Source organism: Bidens hawaiensis, unplaced genomic scaffold (genome assembly GCF_021521415.1).
Source record: "Bidens hawaiensis isolate Kalapana, Puna unplaced genomic scaffold, B.hawaiensis_p1.1 tig00026238_1, whole genome shotgun sequence".
NCBI classification, from domain to species: domain Eukaryota; kingdom Viridiplantae; phylum Streptophyta; class Magnoliopsida; order Asterales; family Asteraceae; genus Bidens; species Bidens hawaiensis.
Genome location: NW_027494230.1, coordinates 281,947 through 308,571, shown reverse-complemented (window position 1 = coordinate 308,571; position 26,625 = coordinate 281,947). Strand labels below are relative to the sequence as shown.

Here is a 26,625-nt window from a genome sequence, read left to right as displayed (position 1 = left end):
TGATGGATTGATGGTTAATGGCCTAGGGTTTGTTAATTCGTTTGCTTGTTCATGAGGTGGTTTGGTTTTTGGTTTTTGGATTTTGTTTATTTTTGTAAGAGAAATCGAAATCGAAATCGAAATTAAAATTGAAATGGACATTTTGTGATTTTTATTAGGGTTGTTAAATGCGTGCGGCTTGAAGCTCGGGCTTTTAGCTTGTTCGATAGAAGCTCGAATAAAATTAGCTAGAAAACTTGATTTGAAACGACATGAGCTGAGTTGGCTCGTTTTAATACCCAAGCTTGGCTTGGCTCGATCTTAGGCTCGTTTAACTTCAAGTTTGAGCTCGAGCCTAGCTGATTTAGCTTATTTGCCTTGTTTAATTGTGGGCTCGAGCTCGAATCCACACTGGCTCGACTCAGGCTCGTAAACTGATTTTGATTGGGGAATAGAATTTTGGTGATGATTGTTTTGTTGTGATTTGGAAATTGAATTTCCAGAAATATAATTATTTGCTTATTGGGAAATGATCATAATGTTTATTTGATTGGTTATAGTAAAAAAATGTCGCTTTAATCAGTTTTTTAATATCATCAATCAACAAACCTTCATAAAACTGTTGGGTCGATGATTTTTTTAATAGTTAAGACAAGTGGTTGAATAGGGTTCATTAAAAGTCAATCGAGTAATGATTGAAATCTGGCAACTCAATAAGATTTAGGAATGAACATTGAATAAGATGGTTTTTGTTCGGTTGATGAGGAAATGTAATGTTCATACCGGATGTGATAATATGAACATGATTGTCAATTGGCCGGTGATTTTTATGTGAACTTATATGATATTTTATATTTTTTATCACTTATTTTATTTAGTTTCTAGTATTAAACTAATGAAGAGCTACACGAATAACATGTGGTCGTTGTATAATCAACTGATTTAATTATATTATTTTGGGGTGAAGGTAGCCTCTGTCTTGTTCTTTTTGATGCATTCTATGTCTTGTATTTCTCATTTTTTTAGCTCTTTTCCAGGCTGGATAAAATTTGATTTTTATGAAATAATAATAATAATTTTATAGATGCATTTCCCCGTTTTTCGTGGACAATTCATTACTTTTTTTCGTGGTTGTCAAAAATTCATTACTGCTTAATTAATTAATTAATATTGAGGCACTAAAAGAAACAAGGCATAGAAAAACATTTTAGTTAGTTAGTTTTAAAGTGAAGCTAAATAAATATCAATTAACTATTATCAAGGGGTTTTACACAAGTTATATATATATATAGGATTTAGTTCTTTTTATAAGTATTTTTAGAACGAAAAGTGCGAGAAGTGATCAAAACCAATCATAATTTTTATTCTTATTTATTAAATTATTAATTATAAGGACATGTTAGTCAAGTAAACACTTTTCTTTTTGTGGTAACTATTAAATACTATTAGTAAGTTACAAAACAAAATATTGTAACTTAAATTTTATTTGAATATTAACATGTATTTACTTTATTTTGTTTGTTAGATGACACATATATCTTACATGAATTTTTAATAATTATTACAAAATTATCGAAATTATCATGTATATTTCAATTATATGAAACTCATAGGTACGCCATACATTTTATGAATGTATGTATTTACATAATTACATAGGCATGTACATACATAGGCACGTAGGTACCTACGCACATAGGTACGTACGTACGTAGGCATGTAGGTATATCCGCAGATAGGGACGTAGGTAGGTACGCACCTATGTATGTATGTGTGTATGTGTGTACGTAGGAGCGTACACACGTAGGGACGTAGGTACGTACGTAGCTACGTATGTATGTGTATACGCACGTACGTACACTTCATATGGAAACAAGAGGTTTTTATCAGTTTCTTCACTATACACCTGCAAATAATAAGATATTCATCATCCATAAGATTAGATAAAACATTTGTAAGCCTTCAAAATAATAGTAAGCCAAAAATATTAAATGATTTTCAAAAGAAAAAATTAGTTGTGGCTTTAATGGGAATATTTAATTAACTATTTAAGTAATTATGAGTTACACAATTGTTTTTAATGATGGTACATAAAAATTTATATATATATATAGGGGATGGATCTTGCGAGAAGTGATATTACAACGAGAAGTGCGATAAGTAAATCTCATCCATTGATTTTGTTTGATCAATGGTCATTACTTAAAATAACACTATTGTAATTTATTTTCACAATTTTAATGAACTTTAATACCAAAAATGGCATGCTAGTAATTTTTATGTACCATCATTAAAAACAAATGTGTAACTCATAGTTAATTAAATCTTCCCATTAAAGCCACAACTAAATCTCTCTTTTGAAAATCATTTAATGTTTTTGGTGTACTATCATTTTGAAGGCTTACAAATGCTTCATCTAGTTTTATGGATGATGAATATCTTGTTATTTGCAGGTGTACAGTGAAGAAACTAGTAAAAACCACTTGTATCCATATGAAGTGTAGGTACGCATGTACACACATACATACGTAGGTACGTATGTACCTACCTCCCCATGTGTGTACGCCCCTACGTACGCACAGACACACATACATAGGTAGGTGCGTACCTACCTACGTCCCCATGTACGGATATACCTACATGCCTATGTACGTACGTCCCTACGTGCCTACGTATGCACATGCCTTTGTAATTATGTAAATACATACATTCATAAAGTGTATGACGTACGTATGAGTTTCATATAATTTGAATACATGATAATTTCGATAATTTTTTAATAGTTATTAAAAATTCATGTAAGATATATGTGTCATCTAACAAACAAAATAAAGTAAATAAAGGTTAATATTCAAATAAAATTTAAGTTTCAATATTCTATTTTGTAACTTACTAATAGTAATTAATAGTTACCACAAAAAGAAAATTGTTCACTTGACTAAAATACCCTTATAATTAATAATTAAATAAATAAGAAGAAAAATTATGATTGGTTCTGATCACTTCTCGTACTTCTCGCCCTAAAAATACTTCTGAAAAGAACCAAATCCTATATATATATATGTATATATATATGCACGGTTAAAATGACCAAAATTGCATCCAAAATACAAAACATAATAATCAAGTCTCACAATTTCAAATTACAAAACGTCTACACTTCTCCAAATGCCAAATTAGTGTACTCCTCTTAACTTAGTTTTTTTTATCCATAAATAGGCTAGTGACTTAATTTCCACCACCACATTTCCTAAAAAAGTCGGTCTCCCATTAAATACTAACCTATTTTGAGTCTTCCAAATAGCCCACATAGCAGTGAGACACACCGTATGAAACACCTTTCTTTTATCCTTTAAGAAGCCATACTTGTACATATCCAAAAGATCACGGGCGTTAAATGCATAAATACTTGGTACCTTACACCAAAATGGAAATTACATGCCATAAGGAACGACTATTGTTTATTTCAATAGAAAAGGTAGCTATTGAAAGCTAAATATGGTAAAAATTAATAATTTAAAACTCTATAAATATATACAATTTTTTACCCAAACAATTTCATGTCTTTACCCTTAATCTTTTTACATCCAAAATAATTCTTAACTATCCTTCAATCCAAAATAATTCTTAACTATTCTTCAATTCTTCAACCATGAATCCTTCAACACAAACAACCTGTTTTTCCAAAACCTTCAACCGAACGACCCAAACAACCCCTTGACGGGCCAATCGTCTAAATGGACTAAAACAAGATCATCTAATGATTATGTCTTGTTTCAACTTGCTTCAAATTTACATTATCATATCAATCATAATGACACAGATAGCAGGTTTGATCTCCCAGTTGAACCGGTCCATACGATCGGAATAGATAAAAGGAAAGTGAAGCATCCTCATATTCATGTTTAATCAATAAGGAGTTCAAATCACAAATAGATTGTTTAGACTCCAAAATGGATTGACCAATGGGGTTGAAGGAGCAAAAACAAATGGCACGTGGGCCGTGATCTGAAATTGGCCGCATCTAACATCGACCACTAATAGAATGATCGCGATATACTCATGGCTTATTTTTTTAAATAGTTTTCTTTTTTTTTTTAATTATGAAAGTTATTGGACTCATAGTGACCATGCATGTATATATAAAGAGGTGAAATATCGAATCCACCCTTGAAGCTAACAAAGTTAAGTAATGTCAGGACACAAACTATTCGTTTCTGAAACCACAAGAAATCAACCAATTAACTTTTTTGGTACTCATTATGTCTTTGTCTATGACAGGGACGCAAACAGTAATTTTATCATTAATTTATATTCACATTTTAGTTAAATCATTACACTTACACATTTACTTTTAAATAGAGTTTGAAAACAACTTAATTACTTATTGGCTTGTTTAAAAGGCCAGTTACTCAAAATAATAATAATAAATAATAATAATAATAATAATAATAATTTACAATCACAAAAGTTCTTCATTTTAAATTTTTATAAATTTACAACTATTTAATAAAAAAAAACCTTAAAAAAAAACAACAATCTAATAAGCGTTTATCAAATTCAATCTCAAAGACGCCCTTAAAACTTTCTATATGATTCTAATTTCGAAACTTAATTATAAAAAAATACTTTAATTACTGTAACAATCAATCCCCACTTGTGGCATAGTGGTATTCGAACCCGACCTATGTCAGGTTTGATAGATTATGGCAACGAAGGATTTGAGCGATTCCTTATAAGGTTGTCAGCTCGAATCCCGATCTCACCTCTTTTCGTCCCACCTAGAGAGTTATGCTTTTACGGCGACACAACAACATGCCTAAGCCGAACTTTGATGCCAGCGTGAGCTTGGTTAATACACAACCGTTCAAAATAATAATAATAATAATAATAATAATAATAATAATAATTACTATAGCAACCGGCACATTCATACCAAATCAATAATAATAATAATAATAATAATAATAATAATATATGATAAGAATTAGTAATCAATCAGATTCATAATAAGCTAAAGCCTTACCAGATCTGGTGACTCGTGTCGGTGGAGTGAGTAATAAACGCAAACACTTGGTGTGCATTCCTTTAGATTCTTCATATCCAACTCCGATTTGCTGCCGAATACAATGGTGATCAGTGGCCCTTTGACGCCTGGTCAGGTCAGCATCAGATCCTTCATTTCAATTCATTTCATTTCATTTTCCCCTAAATTTGATCCAATGTAGATTTAGGGTTTATATTCAATTGCAAGTTTCAATATTTATATTCATTTGCCTGAGCAGGTGTTTGTTTATTTAACTAAATCATATTATAATATTGTTATGAAATATGAATAAATAATGACTGATTCTGCATCTCTTTTGAAATTTATTAGAATTTGAATATATGTTATTATTGCAGGTGTCATTTTTACTTGGAATTATCCCTGTTTTTGTAGCTTGGGTGTATTCTGAGTTTTTGGAATACAAGAAAGCTGCTGCGGCTTTAAAACCGTGAGTTAAAACTTAAAACTTGAATATTCGGTTGTTGCTCTGTCGTAGAAATAGCTTCTGTTGTAGTGTAGTGGCTAGGGGCGCAAACAAGCTGAGCCACTCGAGATCAGATTGATAAAAGGCTTGAAACGAGCCTAAAATAATGCTGGTTTAGTTATCGAGCCCAAGCTCGTGCCTTGTATGGAAGATTGTTTAGGCTCGTCGAGCCTCAACGAGCTATGTGCATGTTTAAGTTTTAACACTTATCTGTATGAATATCACACTGTGCATCCCTGCTCGAGCCGAGCTTAGGCTCGTTTAAGGTTTCTCTCTACAGATAAAATTAATATAAAATGTATGTAAATTATATAATAAATAATAAACGAGCTGAGGCCGAGCTTAGCTCGAGCTTGATAAAATGACTCAAAATCCGAGTTTTAAATAAGAGCTCGAGCTCTCGTAAGTCAAAACGAGCCCAGCTCGAGCCTGGTTCGGCTCGGTTACACTCGATAGCTGCTTGTTTCTTTGGCTAATAGGTAATTTTTAGTGGCAGAGATTCTGATATCAACTTGGTTGAGTTGGGAAATCAGACTGCAAAAGAAGATGATAGAGCGGTTTTACTGGAAAGGGGTGGTCTCCAACCGGCTTCTCCTAGAAGCCATACTTCATCTATATCATCTCCAGTTGTCAGGTTTCTTGATTTATTATTTTCTTTGAAAATCATGGTTGTGAGGACTTATGCAATCTTTTTTTGTTCAGGCTAATTACTATGGATGAGAGTTTCTTGCTTGAGAATCGTTTGACATTGAGAGCTATGTATGCGATTTAGCTTATGCTTCTTTTTTTCAATTTTTTTTAATCTCAAATTAAAATTGAACGATTTGTGATGCTCCCTTTTGTTTTCTTTGTTCAGATCAGAGTTTGGGATAATATTGATCTACTTTTACATATGTGACCGAACAAACTTCTTTGGCGATTCCAAGAAGGTATCATTAGTTAGCTCTTATGCTAGCTGATAATATTCATATTCATAACTTAACCCTTATCTGTGTTTGCAGAGTTACAATCGGGATCTTTTCTTGTTTCTTTACTTCCTTCTCATCATAGTATCAGCAATTACCTCTTTCAAGATACATCATGATAAGTCACCTTTCTCTGGGAAATCCATTCTTTATCTTAACCGACATCAAACCGAGGAATGGAAAGGCTGGATGCAGGTTTGTAGCTTTTTGGATACTCATATTCATATTCTTTTCGTATATTAAAACCCACATACGCCTATTGATGTCATCTGACTGTTGATCATTTAACTACAGGTATTGTTTTTAATGTACCATTACTTCGCAGCAACAGAAATATACAATGCCATACGTCTTTTTATTGCTGCGTATGTCTGGATGACCGGGTTTGGTAACTTCTCTTATTATTACATCCGGAAAGATTTTAGCCTTGCAAGGTTTGCTCAGGTACAGTGCATATGCATCAACTTGTTTTAACTTCTGTGTATTGTGTGTGTGATGATTAAGTGTTCTATCTATTTGTTGTTTGACAGATGATGTGGCGGCTCAACTTCCTAGTGTTGTTCTGCTGTGTTGTTCTTAACAACAGTTATATGCTGTACTACATATGCCCCATGCACACCCTTTTCACCCTTATGGTTTATGGGGCACTTGGTATTTTCAACACATACAATGACAATGGGAAAGTCATTGCTGTAAAATTTGCAGCTTGTTTTTTGACAGTTATTCTGGTTTGGGAGGTACCTGGAGTGTTTGAATTTATATGGGCCCCGTTCACTTTTCTTGTCGGTGTGTACTTTACTCTTTTTATATTCTTATTATTAACAAGGTTTATTGGATTTTAATAATCCCTATTGACTGTTATTGGCCGATAATAATCCCTATTCATTTTATCACCGCTGGCGGTCCCAAATTTAAAAAAGTTGGCCCCCAATGGTCCCCCGTTAAAAATGACTTAACGGCATTATACTTTTTTCCGAATTTCAAACTATTGTTTTAGGGCTTTTGTTCAAAAATAGGATACGAGCCGATTGATGTAAAACTTAGCTCGAAACGGTGATCCAAACGACTTGATTTTTGTTAATTGTAAGTTCAAACAACCGGATTGAAGCGTTGTTTCGTCGTTTTGGAGCACCATTTCGAATGAAGCTTTACATCAATCGACTCGTATCCTCCTTCCGATCAAAAACCCTAAAACATTAATTTGAAATTCGGAAAAAGGTATAACGCCGTTAAGTCACTTTTAACGGGGGACCATTGGGGGCCAACTTTTTTAAATTTTGGACCGCCAGCGGTGATAAAATGCATAGGGATTATTATCGGCCAATACCAGTCAATAGGGATTATAAAAATCCAATAAACCTATTAACAATTTGTAAAGTGAAGTGATTGACACATATATGCGTATGTCAGGATACACTGATCCTTCAAAGCCAAACATCCATGTTATGCACGAATGGCATTTTCGGTCTGGCCTTGATCGCTACATATGGATTATAGGAATGTTGTATGCTTACTACCACCCAACTGTAAGAGCCCTGTATATTTACATGTATATATATATGTGTGTGTGTGACTCTGCTATTGTGCGTGCTATCATAGGTTGAGAGATGGATGGAAAAGCTGGAGGAATCAGAGGTTAAACGCAGAATATCAATCAAAACATTTGTTGTGATAATATCCTTGACGGTATTTCTTTCTTTTATATTTGGATTCATAAATCTAATTGCGAATTTCTTTGTTTATAAAAAATTCTGAAACTTTGTCTATGCATCATAGGTTGGTTATCTGTGGCTGGAGTATATATACAAGCTTCCCAAAATTACATACAATAAGTACCATCCTTACACCTCCTGGATCCCAATCACGTACGTAAATGACTTCAGATAATATTTTATTTTTATATCTTTTATGATTTAATTCTTTTTGTTTTGTTTATAGTGTGTATATAACCCTTCGGAATGTCACCCAGTCTTTCCGTAGTTACACCTTGACACTTTTCGCGTAAGTAATGATTCTTCCAGTTTTATAATTATTTGTTCATATAAAAGAATCAAGCAAAATTATTACTTGAGCTTTGACTTGGCTTTCTTTTATTCATTAGATGGCTGGGAAAAATCACATTGGAAACCTACATCTCTCAGATTCACATATGGCTAAGGTATATAAGCTGATACCTTTAAGTTTTACCTTTTAATACTGTGTAATAATAATATTATTAACATTTGTTGTTTTGCAGATCAGGAATGCCAGATGGTCAGCCGAAACTGTTGCTGTCTCTGATTCCTGACTACCCAATGTTGAATTTCATGCTTACAACTTCCATATATGTTGCGGTAATAAGTAATAAGTCTATATAGCAAATTATTCATATAATAGTGGGGTGAAATTTTGACCCGGAAACTTGGTTGCAGGTCTCATACAGGCTGTTTGAACTGACAAATACTTTGAAGATTGCTTTTGTGCCTAGTAAAGATGATAAGCGCCTCATGTACAACATGATAACAGCACTAGTCTTATCAACCGTCATCTACACCTTATCGTTTATACTTCTCAAGTTGCCTCAGGTAATGGTAATAACTTTTCCAAAGCCTACCATTTAAATAAAAAACGCATGCTGAGTAATTTGATAAGTATAGTGATGGTAAAATATTTAAATGAAACAAATGGTTCATCATTAACTGATTCATTTTCTATCCACAGGTGTGAGTTTTAAGATGTATATTGCTATCGTCGAAGCGCAACAGCTCCTGGATTGCTGCTCATATATTTTGAAGACAGTCATGGTTGATATTGTATAGATCAGATGGAGTGTTTTAAGTCAATACAAAATTCAACTACAAATAGTTTAGCTAGGCTTGCTCATTGTATCTGTAACAAACACCCCATGCCTATTGAGTAAGAAATTTTAAGCCTTTAATATATTGGTCATTGTCATTGCCAAATAAAATGGATTTAGTGAAAAACATCAACTCAAAAGGTAAGTTAACTCTAGTACTCAACTGTATTTAATATAAAGATTTATAGGTTAGTTAAACATCAATCAAAGACCATAAAAAAACAACTTTTATTTAAATCTATACATGTGATTTGTGAATTCACATTGTGACAGAAAAACAAAAGAAACAGAACATTTGCCTAACAAGTTTACTTATTCATTAAATCCACCCCTTTGCTGACATTATGCAAATCAACATCCAATAATTACATCATAACCAACACAACAAATAGTAGTCCAACAAACTGTAACCAACAGGGGTAAAACAGTCATACTGCGCATTAACAACACGAAAAGATGGTACCACGAAACGAATGCGCAGAGACCCACAACGGCATAGTCAAGTTGTTCTTCACAGAATACATTTCCTTCCAACTTCTTGTTTTCCTCTGATAAACCAAAACCTGCTTATGCCCCGCGAGAAACACATAATCGCTCCCTTGACTTATCGGAAATATCCCAGGAACCATCCCACGAATACACCGCAAACTCACCCGATCAATCAACTCCCACTCCCCCTTCCCATAATCCCGCAACAACCATATGTTCATCCAAACACTCGATATCTGAATCACCGACAACTTCCCGTCAAACTCCAACAAGTAAACCCGACTCCCACCGTTCCCACACCCCATTTCGTCCGGCAACAATATCCTCCTCCACAACTCCAAATTCAAATCAAGAACCAAAATATACGCAAAACTTTGCGTCATCCAATGAAGCGACCCGTTCACATACACAACCTGGTTCCTATTCATATGCGTAAAACCATGATCATCCTGATCCGAAACATACTTCCTCCACTTATTCGTCTCCGAATCAAAAACCGAACATATCAGCTTCCCTTCAGGCCTATGCCCGAACATCCGATGATACCCCGCTAACACCACATTATACCGATTCGATATCAAATCACACGACACGCCGACAAGCATCGCCTCACCGTCGGGATAAAACCTCGACACGGGCCTCTCCCGACTTCTCGGGAGCAACTTAAACTTTCGGGTCATGGGATTACAAACATAATAAACACCCTTATCAGGCACACTCGAACAACACAACAACCCATTACAAGAAGCCCTAATTTTGACTCGGTCTTTGATGAAATCGAGTGAGAATTCAGAAACCCCTCTTTTGTTATCGACAAGAATCAAGCTTGAGGTTGAATCGGTGGATGAATTGGTGAGTTCGACGAGGACCATGGCGTTCTTGATGGATAATTGGTTGTAAAGGTGTGTGAATGACTTGTGGGAGGCTAATTGGTACCATAATTTGCAGACGCATTTGGTTCTGATGAGGGATTTGATGGGTAATCTTGCTAGGATTTCGAGGATGATTTCGTCGACGAAATATGGGTAATTGGGTTGGGATGGTGGATCCATGATAATGATAATAATCAAGAAAATACTGGTTTAAACGGAAGAAGCAGGTGTGGGAGATGAAGCACGAAGAAGAAGAAGAAGAAGAAGAAGAAGAAGCAGAAGAAGGTGTTTTAAGGGGGCATGACATAGTAGGTGTTGGAAAAATCAGGATTAAATGATGTTACTAACTTAAATAAAAACGAACCAAACGTTCGGTGAACCAGTAAGGCCAGTCACCGGTAACCCTACTTTCGTGTTGGATTTACTCATAAACACAGTTCTAAATATCAGAGTTAATTAAAAACTTTACGCGGAATATAAAACTTTCATAAAACATTACATATCAATTCATAATCATGTCTTAAAACATTCCTCTTGTCTTTCAAAATCAAAACATAACTTATAAAACATATCAGATCTTCAGATGCCAGGCTTTAGTCTTCTGCCATGTGTCCTCCACTCAAGCCAGCTGTCTCATCCTACTCACCTGCGTGCATACTAAAAGTCAGCTACGTTGAGTGAGTTCTAGTTAATCATACAATAACATACAATACCTTATTACATACATACGTACTTAACCTCATAACTTTCTTTCATACACACATAAGTACTCATACCTTCATTCTTACTTACATACTTTCTTTCTTACTTACATACTTTCTTTACATTCATAATCATATGTTTTAAAGAGCCTTTCGCCCTATAACCTCACAGATATTATAAGGGTCTGGTCCCTAACATCACAGATATTATAAGGGTCTGGTCCCTAACATCACAGATATTATGAGGGTCTGGTCCCTATCCTCACAGATATTGTAAGGGTCTGGTCCCTAACATTACAGATATTATAAGGGTCTGGTCCCTAACATCACAGATATTATAAGGGTCTGGTCCCTTGTTTTCGAATATTAGTAGGGTTCGATTCCCTCTTCGTTACCATACAACCATACATCATACCTCGAGTATTATTAGGGCTCGGTACCCTTTTCGTAACCATACAACCATACAACCGTCATTTCCTTCTTTTATTAACTTTATTACGTTCATACACATAAACATACATATCATACTTACCATATTTATAACGTTACAACCTGACAGTACGTGCAATATCCGAAGATCGTTCACGTACCATCAAGCAATCATTCATACATATCACATATATCACATATGGCATACACTTATCACTTAGGATAAATGTATTAACAACACATCAAGTATGCACACAGCCCCGAAAACATAACAAGGAATGGGGCTAGAAACTCACCTGGATCCTGTTACGCTCGCCGTTGATCGTAATTCCTTTCTTTAACTGGGCTCGGCTAACTGTACAATATTTACACATATCAATTAACTACTACTACTCGTTTTGTATTTCTATCTATATACGACCCACAACGAACGGGGGTCCGGGGGCAGCGCCCCTGGCAGCGGGGTTCTAGGGGCGGCAGCCCCTAGCGGGGTCCAAGGGGCAGAGCCCCTGGCTGGGGTTAAGCTGCCAGGTCAGCTTGGAAAAATTTTATTTTCGATAACTGCCTTAACACATTTTCCATTAGGTTTTTAATTTATTTTCTAAACGAACTTCACTTCAGGCGAAGTTAAACCTCGGGCGAACTTGGCTTCAGGCGAAGTTAAACCTCGGGCGAACTTGGCTTCAGGCGAAGTTAAACCTTAGGCGAACTTGGCTTCAGGCGAAGTTAAACCTTAGGCGAACTTGGCCGTAGGCGAAGTTATCCTTAGGCGAACTTGGCTTCAGGCGAAGTTAAACCTTAGGCGAAGTTACGCTTGAAGGCGAAGTTACGCTTGAAGGCGAAGTTCATCAGGCGAACTTAATCTTGCAGGCGAAGTTATCGCGCTGCAGATCTGTTTGCCCATAAATCCTTCGTTTCTTAGCCAAATAACTCGATTTTGGTACCCACGGAATCGTATGATCGGCGCCTACAAATCCCAACCATCAAATCGGCCTAAAATCGACGTTTTAGGGGTCCGATTTGGGCAGTTTGGGTTTCGGGTCCGGTTAACCCATCCAATCCTAACCATTTTCAGTAATATTAGCTTTGGAGGATTTGTTCTTACCTTACCAACTCAGATCTATCAACAAAATCTCGGGTCTCGGCTTCGAATCTTGATCGGTTAGAATGTGTGTTTTGAGTGTGTGAAGAAAGAAGGTGGAAATGAAAGATTGGGTTTGGGATGGGATATTTATATCCCTCAAAGCCCACGGACCCAAGGCCCATTCTCATTTAACCCATCTTACGCAATCTAAGCCCAACTCCCTCCTTACTCGACATTAAATAATTAACAACGTGAAATCACTAAACACAACTTTCTTTATTTATAATTAAAATTTTAGGATGTTACAGAACCGTCTGTAAAAATGTTTAACGGAAAGTTCGTTTATATTCGTTTATTTAGTAAACGAACGAAAATGAACACATGTTCCGTTCGTTCATTTATGTTCATCAACGTTCGTTTATGTTCGTTTATTTTTTATATTCATTTATGTTTGTTTGTGTTCATTTACATTTGTTCATATATGTTCGTTTATCTTTGTTCAGTTATGTTCGTTTAGATTTAGAAAAACGAACGCAAATGTCCATTTTTAAATAAACGGACATGAACATAAATATTTGTTCGATTAAGTGTCTGTGTTCTTTTAAAGTTAAATGAACGAACACGAACATGCCCTTATTCATGTTCATTTGATTCATTTGCATGCTTCACTATTCACATTGATGGATACAACGGTCTCAATCTCTAGGCCCTGTCGATTTTATTTGTGTTCGTTTATGTTCGTGAACCGTTCGTGAACACATTAATTTCCTAATGAACGAATATGAACATAAAATCTTGTCCGATAAGTGTTCGTGAACACATTATTTTGCTAACGAATATGAACAAGGCCTTGTTCGTGTTCATTCGGTTCGTTTACAGCCTTACGGGTGCCCACACGATGTAGCGGGAAACTCATACCCTAGTGATCATCTAAAAAATTTATGAGTGTTTATTTAGAGCATTCATATCGTATTCCTAATTTTTTGTGAGGGAGTTTTTAAAACATAAGGAGTGATTTAGGGCGATGTGAGTAGAGAAGATAAAAAGTGGAGTTATTTTTTTCTATATTTGAAAAGCTATTGTTCACACTTTATAAATTTTTTAATATTTGTTGAAATTAGTTGTAAGTTGATGAAAGAGAAATGATAATGATAAAAGTATAAAAATCTATTATTTAATTAAATAGAAGAGAGAAAACATAGTGATTTTTAGTGTAATTTTAAATTGAAGATAGGGGAAGGGATAAGAATGCTCTTAGCTCATCGTTTAACTCAAAAAATATCAAAATCAAACCGCAAATACCTCTAGATAACATGTTAGTTTTTTTTTTAAATTGGAAAAAAAAAACTATATTAATATCATACTTAAATTCATCATCATCATTGTACTTAGTAAATCCCACCAATAGCAAAGCTATGGTAGGGTCTGAGAAGAGTAAGATGTAGACAGCCTTACCTCTACCCCGTAGGAATAGAAAGGCTGCTTCCGGTGAGACCCCCGGCTCGATAGTAGTTTTGCATCAAGCCTTGGACATAAGGCACATAACACTCAACCACCGGGATACCAGCCAATTGGTGCGTGTACCCTTGTCTTTCGGCTATCAACGCCACCACATGATGCTTGATTAACCTTCCGCCAATTTTAACGTTATTTTCACGAGAATAGTAAATAACGTCAAAATTAGTGCAATTTCACTTTGTCCACCTGAGGTTTCACACATATTTCATACTTAAATTATAGAGCATATTCGTTTAAAATGAAAACCATAGTAATATCACACACCATAATATCAGAGTTTTTTTGAATGACCAATTTTATTAGAAAACCAACTGGACTAGGTACATCTTACACATCCATTACATACTCACAATTACAATTTACAACGTTACATTCAACAAGCACCATGTGTCCCAAACCATCACCATTAGTTTTCCCTTACTTTTTAACCCAAAGGAAGCTATAGCTTTTGATTTCCTCATTTAGTTGGTTAATAGAAACCCTTTTGTTGTCAAAGAGGGCCATGTTTCTCATCTTCCAGATACACCAATATGCTGTGAGGATTATCGATTGGATTGCTTTTCTTTTACTTTCTTGTGCTCCAAATATTGAGGTGGTCATGGAACTCGAATGCGTACACCAGGGGATTCCACATCAACTACTAACAAAATGCCATATTACCGATGTGACATAACAAGATAGGAAAATGTGTCCGGTCCACTCATTTTCTCCTTCACATAATGGACACCATTTGATTTTGATAATAACTTTTCTTTAATATAAAGTATCTAATGCTGCCACTCTTCCCATTTCCACATTTCATTTGAAGAGGTTGACTTTATCTATTCCGATCCATGACAAAACCAGATAGTGCATTGTTGTTGGCTAAGCATAGTTTCCGATTATATTTTATAGAAAACAACCACCCCCCTCGAGACACCTAATCCATTTATCTTCGCATCTCTCCAAAACTATCCCCAGCAATAGCTCCAATCAATCCCATAGTTCTTGCACTTCTATCGAGGTGAAAGGTTCACTCACCCATGCCCAATTCCACACGTTCATTGATGTGCTATCCATCGTTTTGTATCTAACAATGCATCACTTATTTCTTTCCAATTTGAAAAACGATAGGAAACAATTACAAAAAGAGGATATCACCAATCCATGTGTCGATCCAAAATACTCTTGATTTGCTCAGTTAACCTTACATTTTGTTTCAAGAGAGCTTCATCAATTCTTGATATATCATTCCAAACTCCAACAAGGATTCCTATAAATGCCTCTCATTAAAGCGAATTTTAGAGATGACTCATTTCCGAAGTCATCTCAGTTCGGCTTTAAAATGCCACCACCATTAGCCAGTAGTCATAAATCAGTATCTTTTAATAAGCCAAGTCCAAGACAACCTTGTTACTTATCTGCCACACTCGTCCCAATGAATCCAATGAATGTATAAAATCTCGCCTTATTATTTCAAATGCCCGATAACTCGTACCGAGACTTTATAATGTAGAAGAAAAAATAAACAGGTAGCACGTAAAGTAGCGATTTAATTAAGTTGATAATAAAACATTTCATTTGGTTAAAGACCTGCACTGCAGTCGTCAATAACCAGCCCTAAACTAAACTCGTCTTCTCCGGTCAGCTTCGAGATGGTGAAGGTTCGGATGAACACGGCGGACGTCGCCGCCGAGGTCAAATGCTTACGCCGGCTAATCGGCATGCGTTGTTCTAATGTCTACGATCTCTCACCTAAGGTACACACAACAAAACCCTAATTATTTCACATGTATTCATTTCAATTGATTTCAGTCTATTATAATCATACAGCTGAAATACGCTTGTCAATTAACTTAGTAAGCAGCGTTTCTGTCAATCATTTGATATGTTGCCACTTAACAAACACTACACACTGTTTAATTTTGTTATAAGTTTGATTTAGGGTTTAGTGATTGTGAGTAGCTACTGCAGTTATTGAAACCTTTGGTATTTTGTTGATCAGACGTATGTATTCAAATTGATGAATAGCAGTGGGATTACGGAATCCGGAGAGAGCGAGAAGGTTTTGTTGCTCATGGAAAGCGGTGTGCGGCTGCATACCACTGCGTATCTTAGGTAACCTTTCATTGACATGTAACAGATTGAGTGTCATTATTGGAAGCGTATATGTGTTCAACAAAAGTAGATAAATGTGTCTCTAGTGTTGTAGAACTTGCTAGCAGGCGATGGAGTACCGACTACTGACTAGCCATCAGTAGGGATTAATCGGTTTGGAATATTACATGTTTTTCAAAATTGAAAATTATATATATAAATTTTCGAACTTATTAATCGGATTGGATTAATAAGTATAAATTTCAAGTACTTCGAAGTTTTAACCTAAATTTGACCGGCTTTGACTGACTACCGACGTTTTGGTCCAATTAGGTTAAATTGAATCGGAAGTGATAAATCACGGTGGCGATTATTTTTACAAAACCGTGTGTCTGATACACTCTAGAGGTGGCCTTGTATTACAGCACTATGAATCATCAAAAATCTAGATAACTGGTCTAAAAGACTAAAACTGATTGTGAATTAATTTGTAGCATATAAGTGCAGGTCATAAGCTGTAAGTGGATAAATTTTGTATTGAATAAGTGGTCTATAATGTATGTTTGGTTTTGTGATCTTTGCAGGGATAAAAGTAATACTCCATCTGGTTTTACTCTCAAATTGCGAAAACACATAAGAACTAGAAGGCTTGAGGATGTCAGACAGCTAGGATATGATAGGGTAAACTTGTTAATGCCTTTATGTATGTTTCATTGATTGTTGGAGTATGTTCTTAGTTTGTTTCTCATTTTCTGTTTCATTTGAGCAGATAGTTCTCTTTCAATTTGGGGTTGGTGCTAATGCTTACTACATAATATTGGAGTTATATGCACAAGGAAACATAATCCTCACTGATTCTGAGTTCATGGTTTTAACTCTCCTTCGGTCACACAGGTTTAAATTCTAGCTTTTTGTTATTTTTCAACAGGTCACACACTCGTATGAATTTAACGACCAGCTACTAACTAACTTGATTCAGGGATGATGATAAGGGATTTGCAATCATGGCGCGTCATCGTTATCCAGTTGAAAGTTGTAGAATCTTTGAGAGAACTGATGGTGCAAAGCTACAGTCAACACTAGTATCCTTCAACAATAATCAAATTGATGAACATGTAGAAGATGGTTCAGGTGCAAATGACATACCTGATGCACCACAAGCTAAAAAGGGAAACCGCAAGGCTGCTAAGTCTAATGATTCTAGTAAAAAGAAGGATGTAAAACAAGCTACATTGAAGGTTGTTCTTGGGGAGGCTTTGGGTTATGGACCAGCATTATCAGAACACATTATATTAGATGCTGGCTTGACTCCAAACTTGAAAGTTTCTAAGGACATGAAGCTAGAGGATAGTAGCATTCAGGCTCTTTCTGAAGGTGTTAAGAAGTTTGAGGACTGGCTGGAGGATGTCATATCAGGTGCCAAAATTCCAGAAGGATACATCTTAATGCAACAGAAGAAAATAGGAAAGGATCAAATTCCCGTTGAATCATCTGGCACTGATCAGGTTACTTTTTGTGTTAATCATCGTTTTTAATAATTCTATTATTTTAGTAGTGAAATGACGCCTATGATTTTTTTGGAATTTGTGGACATTCTATGATAGTTGATCTTATCACAATTTTCTTTAGAAAGTTAAAGAATATTGTTAGTTATAAAACTGATAAGTCATAGGTTTGACTGCAGGACACTATTTTCTTCATTATGGTAATAAGAACTATTTTCTATATTGTTAGCCTTGACATGCTTTGATCTCCTTTTCAGATTTATGATGAGTTCTGCCCGTTACTGTTAAATCAGTTCCGCTTGAGGGTATCTGTGAAATTTGATACCTTTGATGCTGCATTGGATGAATTCTACAGTAAAATTGAGAGCCAACGAGCTGAACAGCAACAACAAGCAAAAGAGAGTTCTGCAATGCAGAAGCTTTCCAAAATTCGCAATGACCAGGTCCTAATTCATATCTATAATTTTAGTTTTAAAACATAAAGCTTGAATGCTGTTTTCACCTGAGGTTCATTTATAAGTGCTGTAGAGCTTATTGAAAGTTATTATTGCAGGAAAACCGTGTTCAACTACTGAAGAAAGAAGTAGATCGGGCTGTTACAATGGCGGAACTTATAGAATACAATTTAGAAGATGTGGATGCTGCCATATTGGCTGTTAGAGTAGCTCTTGCAAATGGTATGAGTTGGGATGATTTAACCCGGATGGTGAAAGAGGAGAAGAAATCTGGAAATCCCGTTGCAGGTCTTATTGACAAACTACATCTTGAAAGAAATTCTATGAGTCTGCTTTTGAGTAATAATCTTGATGAAATGGACGATGATGAAATTACTCAACCTGTTGAGAAGGTGTTACTTGAACTTTTTATTACCTGCATGTTCTTTTTATAACATCAGTGACATCATATTAATATCCCTTTATTACTTAAATAGCTACTGATATTATCGATAGTCCTTTTAAGCACATGCTAAAGTTGTGATGGTGTGTTTTTTACTTTTTAGGTGGAAGTTGACCTATCACTTTCTGCTCATGCTAATGCTCGACGATGGTATGAGCAAAAGAAAAAACAGGAGAGCAAGCAAGAAAAGACTGTTACAGCTCATGCAAAGGCCTTCAAGGCTGCTGAAAAGAAGACACGCCAGCAACTCTCTCAGGTAGCGTTGCATACAGCTTTAGCTGAATGTGTACTTTCACATCAGCCGTCTAATATGTTTCAGTGCCAGATTTACTAACCTTATGGTGAGATTTTCAGGAAAAAACTGTTGCTGCCATTTCACATATACGAAAAGTGCACTGGTTTGAAAAGTTTAATTGGTTCATCAGCAGTGAGAATTATTTGGTGATTAGTGGACGGGATGCTCAACAAAATGAGATGATAGTCAAACGTTACATGTCAAAAGGAGATCTGTGAGTGCATACTGCTAATTTTAACTGGCTTTAATGCTTTACAGTTTTGATACTGATATCAGTGGTTTGCAGGTATGTCCATGCAGAATTACATGGAGCTTCGAGTACAGTGATTAAGAATCACAAGCCTGATAGTCCTGTGCCCCCTCTTACATTGAATCAAGCAGGATCTTTCACTGTACGTAACAATATCAGTACTCGTGATTATAAACATTTTAAATTAAGACATCCCTTGATAATTGACCAAAGTTCTGTTAGGATATAACAAACTATTGTTATGTAGGTCTGTCATAGCCAAGCATGGAACTCAAAGATTGTTACTAGTGCATGGTGGGTATACCCTCACCAAGTGAGCAAAACTGCTCCTACCGGGGAATATCTTACGGTTGGTAGTTTTATGATCAGAGGAAAGAAGAATTTCCTTCCACCTCATCCTTTAATCATGGGATTTGGAATATTATTTTGTTTGGACGAATCTTCATTGGGGTCTCATCTCAACGAAAGGAGAGTAAGGGGTGAAGATGAAGGACTTAACGAGTCTGAAGACACTGAGCCTTTTAAAGAAATGTCTGATTCTGGTTCTGAGAACGAAGCACCAGATGCAGAACATCCAGTAAACGGTTCTGATTTATCAACAGATAACCAAAATTTGGCAAATGTATCGTCTGAAGTTGACTCAGCATGAAAGTAGCTTCTTAGATAACCAAAAATTGGCAAATGTATCATCTGAAGTTGACTCAAAGCATGAAAGTAGCTCCAATTCGGGACAAGTTTCTGTTAAAGAGGAGACATCTGCCACAACCGTGTCCCCGGAACTTGAGGATCTTCTAGATAAAGCTCTTGAGCTTGGATCAGCTGCTAAGAAGTATGGGCTCCATGCTTCTTCACAAGCGGATACTGATCAAAATACCGAGGAGAAGAAAGAGACAGTGAGTAGGGAGAAGCCTTATATTTCCAAAGCAGAAAGAAGAAAGCTCAAGAAAGGACAAACACTGAGTGAAGGTGGAGATAATGGTCATGCGATTGAAAATGTGGAGAAAAAGGTTAAAAAAGTTGAACAGAAGAATGTTGAGAATATATTGGTGGCTGGTGGTGGGAAAGTCAGCCGTGGTCAAAAGGGTAAACTTAAGAAGATGAAAGAAAAATACGCGGATCAAGATGAGGAAGAACGGAAAATCCGAATGGCTTTACTTGCTGTGAGTGTTAACAATTTGTTTTATTATCTTTTTTTTTTATCAGTTTACACTAGGCTAACCATCAAACTACTGCAGTCTGCTGGAAGAGCAAAATCAAATGAACAAGAAGCACAGAGTGAAGCAATAACTACAAGCAAAGAGTTGAAACCTGTAGGAGGTGGTATGTATATTATCACATATTTGCTGAATATATATGAAGTGCGAGATTAATAATATAGTGGTTGTTGATGCAGACAATGAAGAAGCTGCAAAAAGATGTTACAAATGTAAAAAGGTTGGGCATCTGGCTAAAGATTGTCAAGAAGATGCAAATGGAGGTGTGCAAAATGATAGGCTTAATGAAGCTGAGAGGATAGCATTGGAAGAAGATGATATAAAGGAGATTGGTGAAGACGAAAAAGAGAAATTGAATGATGTGGATTATCTGACAGGTGTTCCTTTACCAAACGACATTCTTTTGTATGCGGTGCCTGTCTGTGCTCCGTATGCTGCTGTGCAATCATATAAATATCGTGTCAAGATAATCCCGGGAACAGCAAAGAAAGGAAAAGGTAAACTAAATTAAAAAATGGAATGTTTTGTGTTAGTTTTTAGATGATGATGACGATATGATGATGGTGTTTTGGTTTTGTAGCTGCAAAAATGGCAATGAATTTGTTTGGTCACATGCCGGAAGCAAGTCAACGAGAGAAAGAGTTGATGAAGGCGTGTACGGACCCGGAGTTGATGGCTGCCATTATTGGAAATGTCAAGATATCAGCAGCAGGACTCACTCAACTTAAGCAGAAACAAAAGAAAGGAAAGAAAGCAGCCAGCAAACAAAACTGAGTTTCTTGTTTGTTTGTTTACCGAGTAGAATGTAAAAAACACGCGACTCGAGACTAGAATTTTGGCAATGAAGAGCAAAGAATAAACAGAAGTGAAGCATCAAAATGACAGTTGTGATTAATTATTATTATGATTCCTTGTGTTTGTGGTTAAAAGTGTTTTGCTAAAGCCAGTTACTATTCTGGTTTGATGTTCAGGAATTCAGTTGTTACAAACTATCATATATTAAAATTATTTGTATAAATATTTAAATGAGTAAAGAGTATACCATTTACAAATTTACAATAACTATTTTAAGAATAAAAGGTTTAGCATCATTTGAATTTGTGTGTCACAGGGAGGCATGAATTTGGCTTCATTAACAAAAATTGTCCTAGTTACACTTACTAGTAGCAGTAGTAGTAGCTGGTTCATCAGACATCTATACTTTTCTTTAAATGTTATTAAACTTAAGACACCAAATACAGAATTAACAAACAACATCATCAAGACAAGACTACTCATTCTTTGTCTTCAGCTGGTGGAATCTCATTGAAATCCAGACCCTCGGCAGGCAAGTCCGTGGTCAGCGGACCCAATATCCCGTCCGAGTTCAATGTCAACCCACTCTGCAATGCAAACAAAACAAAATGCTTTACTCTTTCTATACATGAAGAATCGTATAAAGCTTAAGTCTGTAAAACCAATATTACCTCGGGCTGGAACCTAAGCATGTCTGCACGAGCCATGGCTTCTGCTTGAGCAATTCTTTGCCTGAATGTCTGAGCCATCTCTTCCGCCTGTAACACAAACAAACTCTAATTAACCAACAATTATGATGAATAAAATAGAATGTATTGAAGCTGAAACAAAGAAGCTACCTTCTCAAAAACCAACTTGGGGTTACGAATCATGTCCCCTGGTGTCGGTTCTAGTTTCTTAGTAGACAGACTAACCCGGCCTCTCTCACGGTCATGGCTTAATATCATCACCTACAAAGCAAACAAGCATTACATTACAATGTACTATAAAGCCATCTATCCGTATGTATTGAATAAGATACGGTACCTTGAGGGTGTCACCAGGCTGTAGGACGGTTGCTATGTCAGATACACGATCATGACTGATTTGACTAACATGGAGAAGCCCGTTGATTCCACCGATATCAATGAAAGCTCCATACGGTTTCAAGCTCTGTACGCTTCCAGTCACAACCGACCCGATTCCAAGCTGCGCTTGGCTATCAGCCATGGCCTTACGGTTGCTTAGAACAAGTCTCGACTGTTCTTCATCCACTTCCACAAACTTCAACGGAAGATCCTTCTCAAGCAGCTCTTCCGCACTCGATTTCTGAACAAAATATTATTAGATAAAAGTTGGAAGTCCATGAAATGATTAAAAGAATGACGGAACTAACCGAGGATATTTGTGAGAACGGAACGAATCCTCGAAGGCCTTCTACAACCGCCACGATTCCACCTTTATTCGCACCAACAACCTTTCCGGTAACCACAACGTCTTCAGCTTGAAGCTGCCTGCAGCGTTCCCACGCCAAGTCATACTGAATCTGGCGTAAACTCAAAACCAAACTATCATCATGTTCGTTTTCACCAATAATAACAAACTCCTCTCGCAACCCCGGGACAAGGCCTGCTTCTTCTACATGCTTAATCCCGTGAATGCAGGCTTCCCTAACTGGCAAGAATGCCGATGACTTTGCTGTTAGATCTACAACCGCACCAGTCGCATCTACACTGAAAACAGTTCCTTTCACCTACAACAAATCAACAATTCCTTTATTCGCTTATCCTAAATATTAAATCATCATGTTTAGCGATAGTGCACGGACTAGAATTGTAATATGATGTTCTATATAAATCCACCTTATGTAACCCTACATCACAACAAGGGGTGGGCAATAACTGAACCGTTATCAAAACCAAACTGAAATTAACCAAATTAACTGAAAACCGACCAACCGAACCATAAATAACCGAAAACTAACGAAACTGAAACGAAATTAACCAAAAACTGTGGAAACCAAACCGAACCAGAATTAACCGAAAACCATGAAACCGAACCAGCATTAACCGAAAACCAATGAAACCGAACCAGAATTAACCGGAAACCAACATAACCGAACCAGAATTAACCGAAAACCGACATAACCTAACCAGAATTAACTGAAAACCGACATAACCTAACCAGAATTAACCGAAAACCAACATAACCGAACCAGAATTAACCGAAAACCGACATAACCGAACCAGAATTAACCGAAAACCGACATAACCAAACCAGAATTAACCGAAAACCGACATAACCTAACCAGAATTAACCGAAAACTGACATAACCCAACCAGAATTAACTGAAAACCCGCATAACCGAATCAGAATTAACTAAAAACCGACATAACCGAACCAGATTTAACCGAAAACCAACGAAACCGAACCAGAACTAACCAAAAACCGACGAAACCGAACCAGAATTAATGAGAACCGACAAAACCAAACCAAAATCAACAGAAAACCGACTAAACCAGACCAGACCAAAATGAACCGAAAATCAGTCATCAGTTTTCTTGTACCCTGAGTTAATCGAACGAAACCATTCTTATTTTCATATATTTCTAGTATTTATACCTCCATTTCATATACTTCAAAGCAAAAATTTTAGCTCAAGTTTAGTTCTGGTCATTAACCGAACCGAAAACCGACAAACTAACCAAATAACCCGAACCGATTAACCAGAAACCAACTGGAAAAATAAAACAAGATTAACCAATGACTTCAGTTTCGGGTTCAACTAAAAAGCAAACCAAAAACCAACAAACTAACCGAATAAACTGAACTGATTAACCAAAAACCAACTAGATTAACCGATGACTTCAATTAAAACCCGAACCTCAACAATCCAATATCCTGTGACTTAACTAAATCAGGGTTACACAATGAATGGCTATAATATTACACTTTTAGTCCCTAAACTATCACAAACATCACCAATCAAACCATAACATAATACTAATACCTTGGTACCAATTTCAGCATTGTAATCATACTTCTCAATAGCATTATGAAAATCCTCTACAGTAAAAGCAACGCCTTCATACGGTGCAGTACGGCATCGCTCGTACGCCTCTTCGAACATCTCCTTGAGCTTCATTCTTTCTCGGGTCTGTGCGTTTGATACAGCCACAGCTGCCTTCGTTGTTGTAAACACTCTCTTGAGGTTATGATTGAAGGTGGATGATGATGGTCTTGAGAGGCGCGTGTCGGAGAGTGACGGGCACCTTAAGCCGCCGATTTGCTGCGCCAAAGACACCATTGTTGGCTGGTGGTTGTGATATTAGTGTTTGTGAGAGAAGAGTGAAGGAAGAAGAAGATGAGTGGTGAGAGATAAGGTGAGACGGGTATGGCTTTATTTTCAATTTTATTAATAAAAAAAAGGACCTTTTTTTGTTTATTTTCGTTATTAATTGTGTTTTTTTCCCTTGATGCTTTCTTATATTAATCAACATTTTGTTATATTTTGTTCAGAATTGTATTATATTTTGCGATCTATTGTGTCTTTTTTTAGTTATTGTGTCTTTTGTTCATTTTCGTCGTTGTGCCTTTTCGTCATTTTTTTAACGGGAACGACGGGAGAAACATTTTAGTTTTTAAAAATTTTTTGTTTGTTATTTATATTTTGAGTTATGATTTTTTTTATTATTTTGTTTGAATCATTCTCACACTTCTTATTTTTTTGTCTCCCTTTTTATTTTAATTTTTTTTGTTTGTTATTTATATTTGGAAAAGGGTTATTGATTCTATTCATAATTATTCGAAGGATCCGGAGGTGGTTCCGGTTAAAAAAGGGAATTCGGGTGAGCGGGAAAGCAACAAGTTGGTGGATTTAATTAAAGTAGAATGATTAAAAGTTATAAATAACAAATAATTAAAATTTATTAATTATAAAATTATCTTTTAAAATAAGCTTTGAAAGCTTCTAATAATCTAGTAAGTTTTAAAAAGTTATTAGAATAATTTTTAGATATACAATTATTTAAAATCATTATTACTTTTTTTTTTCCATGGAAGAAAGAGTTAATTGATAGAAGAGAGACGAATAACAGAAGTCTAGATTTCATCAGAAGTCGACATGTGACAGCTAAGTTATTTAATAGAAACAATGACAAGCCAGGGTATCAATCAAACCCGAAACCGAAGCCCTATACATTGAGAACAAGAATTGGTTTACCAAGAAATATAAATCAAAATAATGAGAAGGTCAAGAGTAAGTTCTCGGATGGTAAAAGTCTCAACATCACAAGGTTGTTCCTTTCGGATATTCTTGCCTAAGACCATGGATAATAATTCGTTTCATCTAGACACAACCAGTCCGGGCTGTCAGATCTAGACATAAAGACTTAACCTTGTGAAAATATTGTGGAACCATTGATTCATAATGGCTTAAAAATTGTTCTCCAAAAATTGGAGTTTGACATCATTTTCTTTGAAAATAACGCCACCAAGGCATCCCATGCTTTCATTCGGCGTGCAAGATCTTGAAGGTAATTGAGAAGCTCTTCATCGATAGTTGTCTTCAACATGAACATGGATTTTCCAACTTTCACCCTCCACTTGCGAGTCACCTTAAGAGATCGAACTAAACTTCCCTAGCTTCGAGTGTTGCTCCATTTGACATTGCAGTGAAAAATGCACAAATGCACACAAAAAACTAGAGAGAAATATTTGTTAAAAGTGGCATGTTCCAGGATATATATGTAGATGTTTTACATGTAAAAGGCTACATAAAATCTGTACACTACAAACAACCAAGGAACCATCAATATCACATTTTGCATCTATGCTTTCTCTCGACAACTATAATATCTACGACCATCTGTACAGTGTCGTGTCGCTTTGCTCAAAACTTAAACACAACCAGCTGCTGCCCCCTTATGAACAGAGCTTGCTGTCATTTTCCCATCTGCTACTGACTTCGCAAAACGTCGCCTTCTTACTTGATATTAACTGAAGGCTAAGGACAACATCCTGCCAGTGGTTTTTGTTACACGAAGCACACACTTATGTATTAGAAAAGCAAACAAGACGTTCATACAAGGGCCGTCCAAAAAGCTCGAAAAAAGCTTGCTTGAATTGGCTCGGATTGAAACCAAGCTGAGCCCTATCCAAAGGTGGCTCGCTCTTTAGCTTGGCTCGAATTATTTTACCTTTACTTTATT

At 36.1% G+C, this 26,625-nt stretch overlaps 2 protein-coding genes and 2 pseudogenes across 4 annotated transcripts; 2 read left to right on the top strand and 2 right to left on the bottom strand.

Annotated features, from left to right (window-relative positions):
- The first annotated feature begins 5,003 nt into the window (after positions 1–5,003).
- LOC143573244 (protein REDUCED WALL ACETYLATION 2-like) lies at positions 5,004–9,287 on the top strand. Of its 2 annotated transcripts, none has more exons than XM_077058175.1 (16): positions 5,004–5,141; positions 5,383–5,474; positions 6,007–6,144; positions 6,213–6,269; positions 6,367–6,439; positions 6,512–6,670; positions 6,770–6,919; positions 7,006–7,261; positions 7,886–8,001; positions 8,075–8,161; positions 8,252–8,340; positions 8,414–8,476; positions 8,577–8,633; positions 8,712–8,808; positions 8,887–9,045; positions 9,176–9,287. In XM_077058175.1, the coding sequence occupies exons 1-16, from the start codon at positions 5,109–5,111 to the stop codon at positions 9,179–9,181; spliced, it is 1,632 nt and encodes a 543-aa protein (XP_076914290.1). In that variant the 5' UTR covers positions 5,004–5,108; the 3' UTR covers positions 9,182–9,287. The 2 variants fall into 2 exon arrangements, with proteins under 2 accessions (XP_076914290.1, XP_076914289.1); XM_077058174.1 differs by having other exon boundaries at positions 6,001–6,144.
- A 429-nt stretch (positions 9,288–9,716) lies between these two features.
- On the bottom strand, positions 9,717–10,852 carry LOC143573215 (F-box protein At5g49610 pseudogene; annotated as a pseudogene).
- Positions 10,853–15,987: 5,135 nt separating this feature from the next.
- Positions 15,988–21,513, top strand: LOC143573243 (uncharacterized; annotated as a pseudogene). Its single transcript, XR_013142392.1, has 14 exons — positions 15,988–16,143; positions 16,389–16,501; positions 17,065–17,161; positions 17,250–17,374; positions 17,460–17,985; positions 18,243–18,428; positions 18,539–18,832; positions 18,986–19,138; positions 19,237–19,391; positions 19,464–19,569; positions 19,675–20,587; positions 20,663–20,747; positions 20,821–21,138; positions 21,222–21,513. The product of XR_013142392.1 is annotated as an uncharacterized LOC143573243 (transcript).
- A 254-nt stretch (positions 21,514–21,767) lies between these two features.
- Positions 21,768–24,786, bottom strand: LOC143573242 (small ribosomal subunit protein bS1c-like). Its single transcript, XM_077058172.1, has 6 exons — positions 24,426–24,786; positions 22,812–23,168; positions 22,463–22,744; positions 22,276–22,386; positions 22,108–22,194; positions 21,768–22,023 (listed from the first exon to the last, which is right to left on the bottom strand). The coding sequence occupies exons 1-6, from the start codon at positions 24,720–24,722 to the stop codon at positions 21,916–21,918; spliced, it is 1,242 nt and encodes a 413-aa protein (XP_076914287.1). The 5' UTR covers positions 24,723–24,786; the 3' UTR covers positions 21,768–21,915.
- Positions 24,787–26,625: the final 1,839 nt, after the last annotated feature.

Bases quoted from the DNA above. Each gene is read 5' to 3' on its own strand.
- LOC143573242 (XM_077058172.1), bottom strand. From the start codon at position 24,722: ATGGTGTCTTTGGCGCAGCAAATCGGCGGCTTAAGGTGCCCGTCACTC. The intron at 22,745-22,811 runs GTTAGTTCCGTC...TATTTTGTTCAG, and splicing joins CGTTCTCACAAATATCCTCG to AAATCGAGTGCGGAAGAGCT. The intron at 22,024-22,107 runs GTAATATTGGTT...TTTGCATTGCAG, and splicing joins TGCTTAGGTTCCAGCCCGAG to AGTGGGTTGACATTGAACTC.
- LOC143573244 (XM_077058174.1), top strand. From the start codon at position 5,109: ATGGTGATCAGTGGCCCTTTGACGCCTGGTCAG. The intron at 5,475-6,000 runs GTGAGTTAAAAC...GGTAATTTTTAG, and splicing joins GCTGCTGCGGCTTTAAAACC to TGGCAGAGATTCTGATATCA. The intron at 6,920-7,005 runs GTACAGTGCATA...GTTGTTTGACAG, and splicing joins GCCTTGCAAGGTTTGCTCAG to ATGATGTGGCGGCTCAACTT.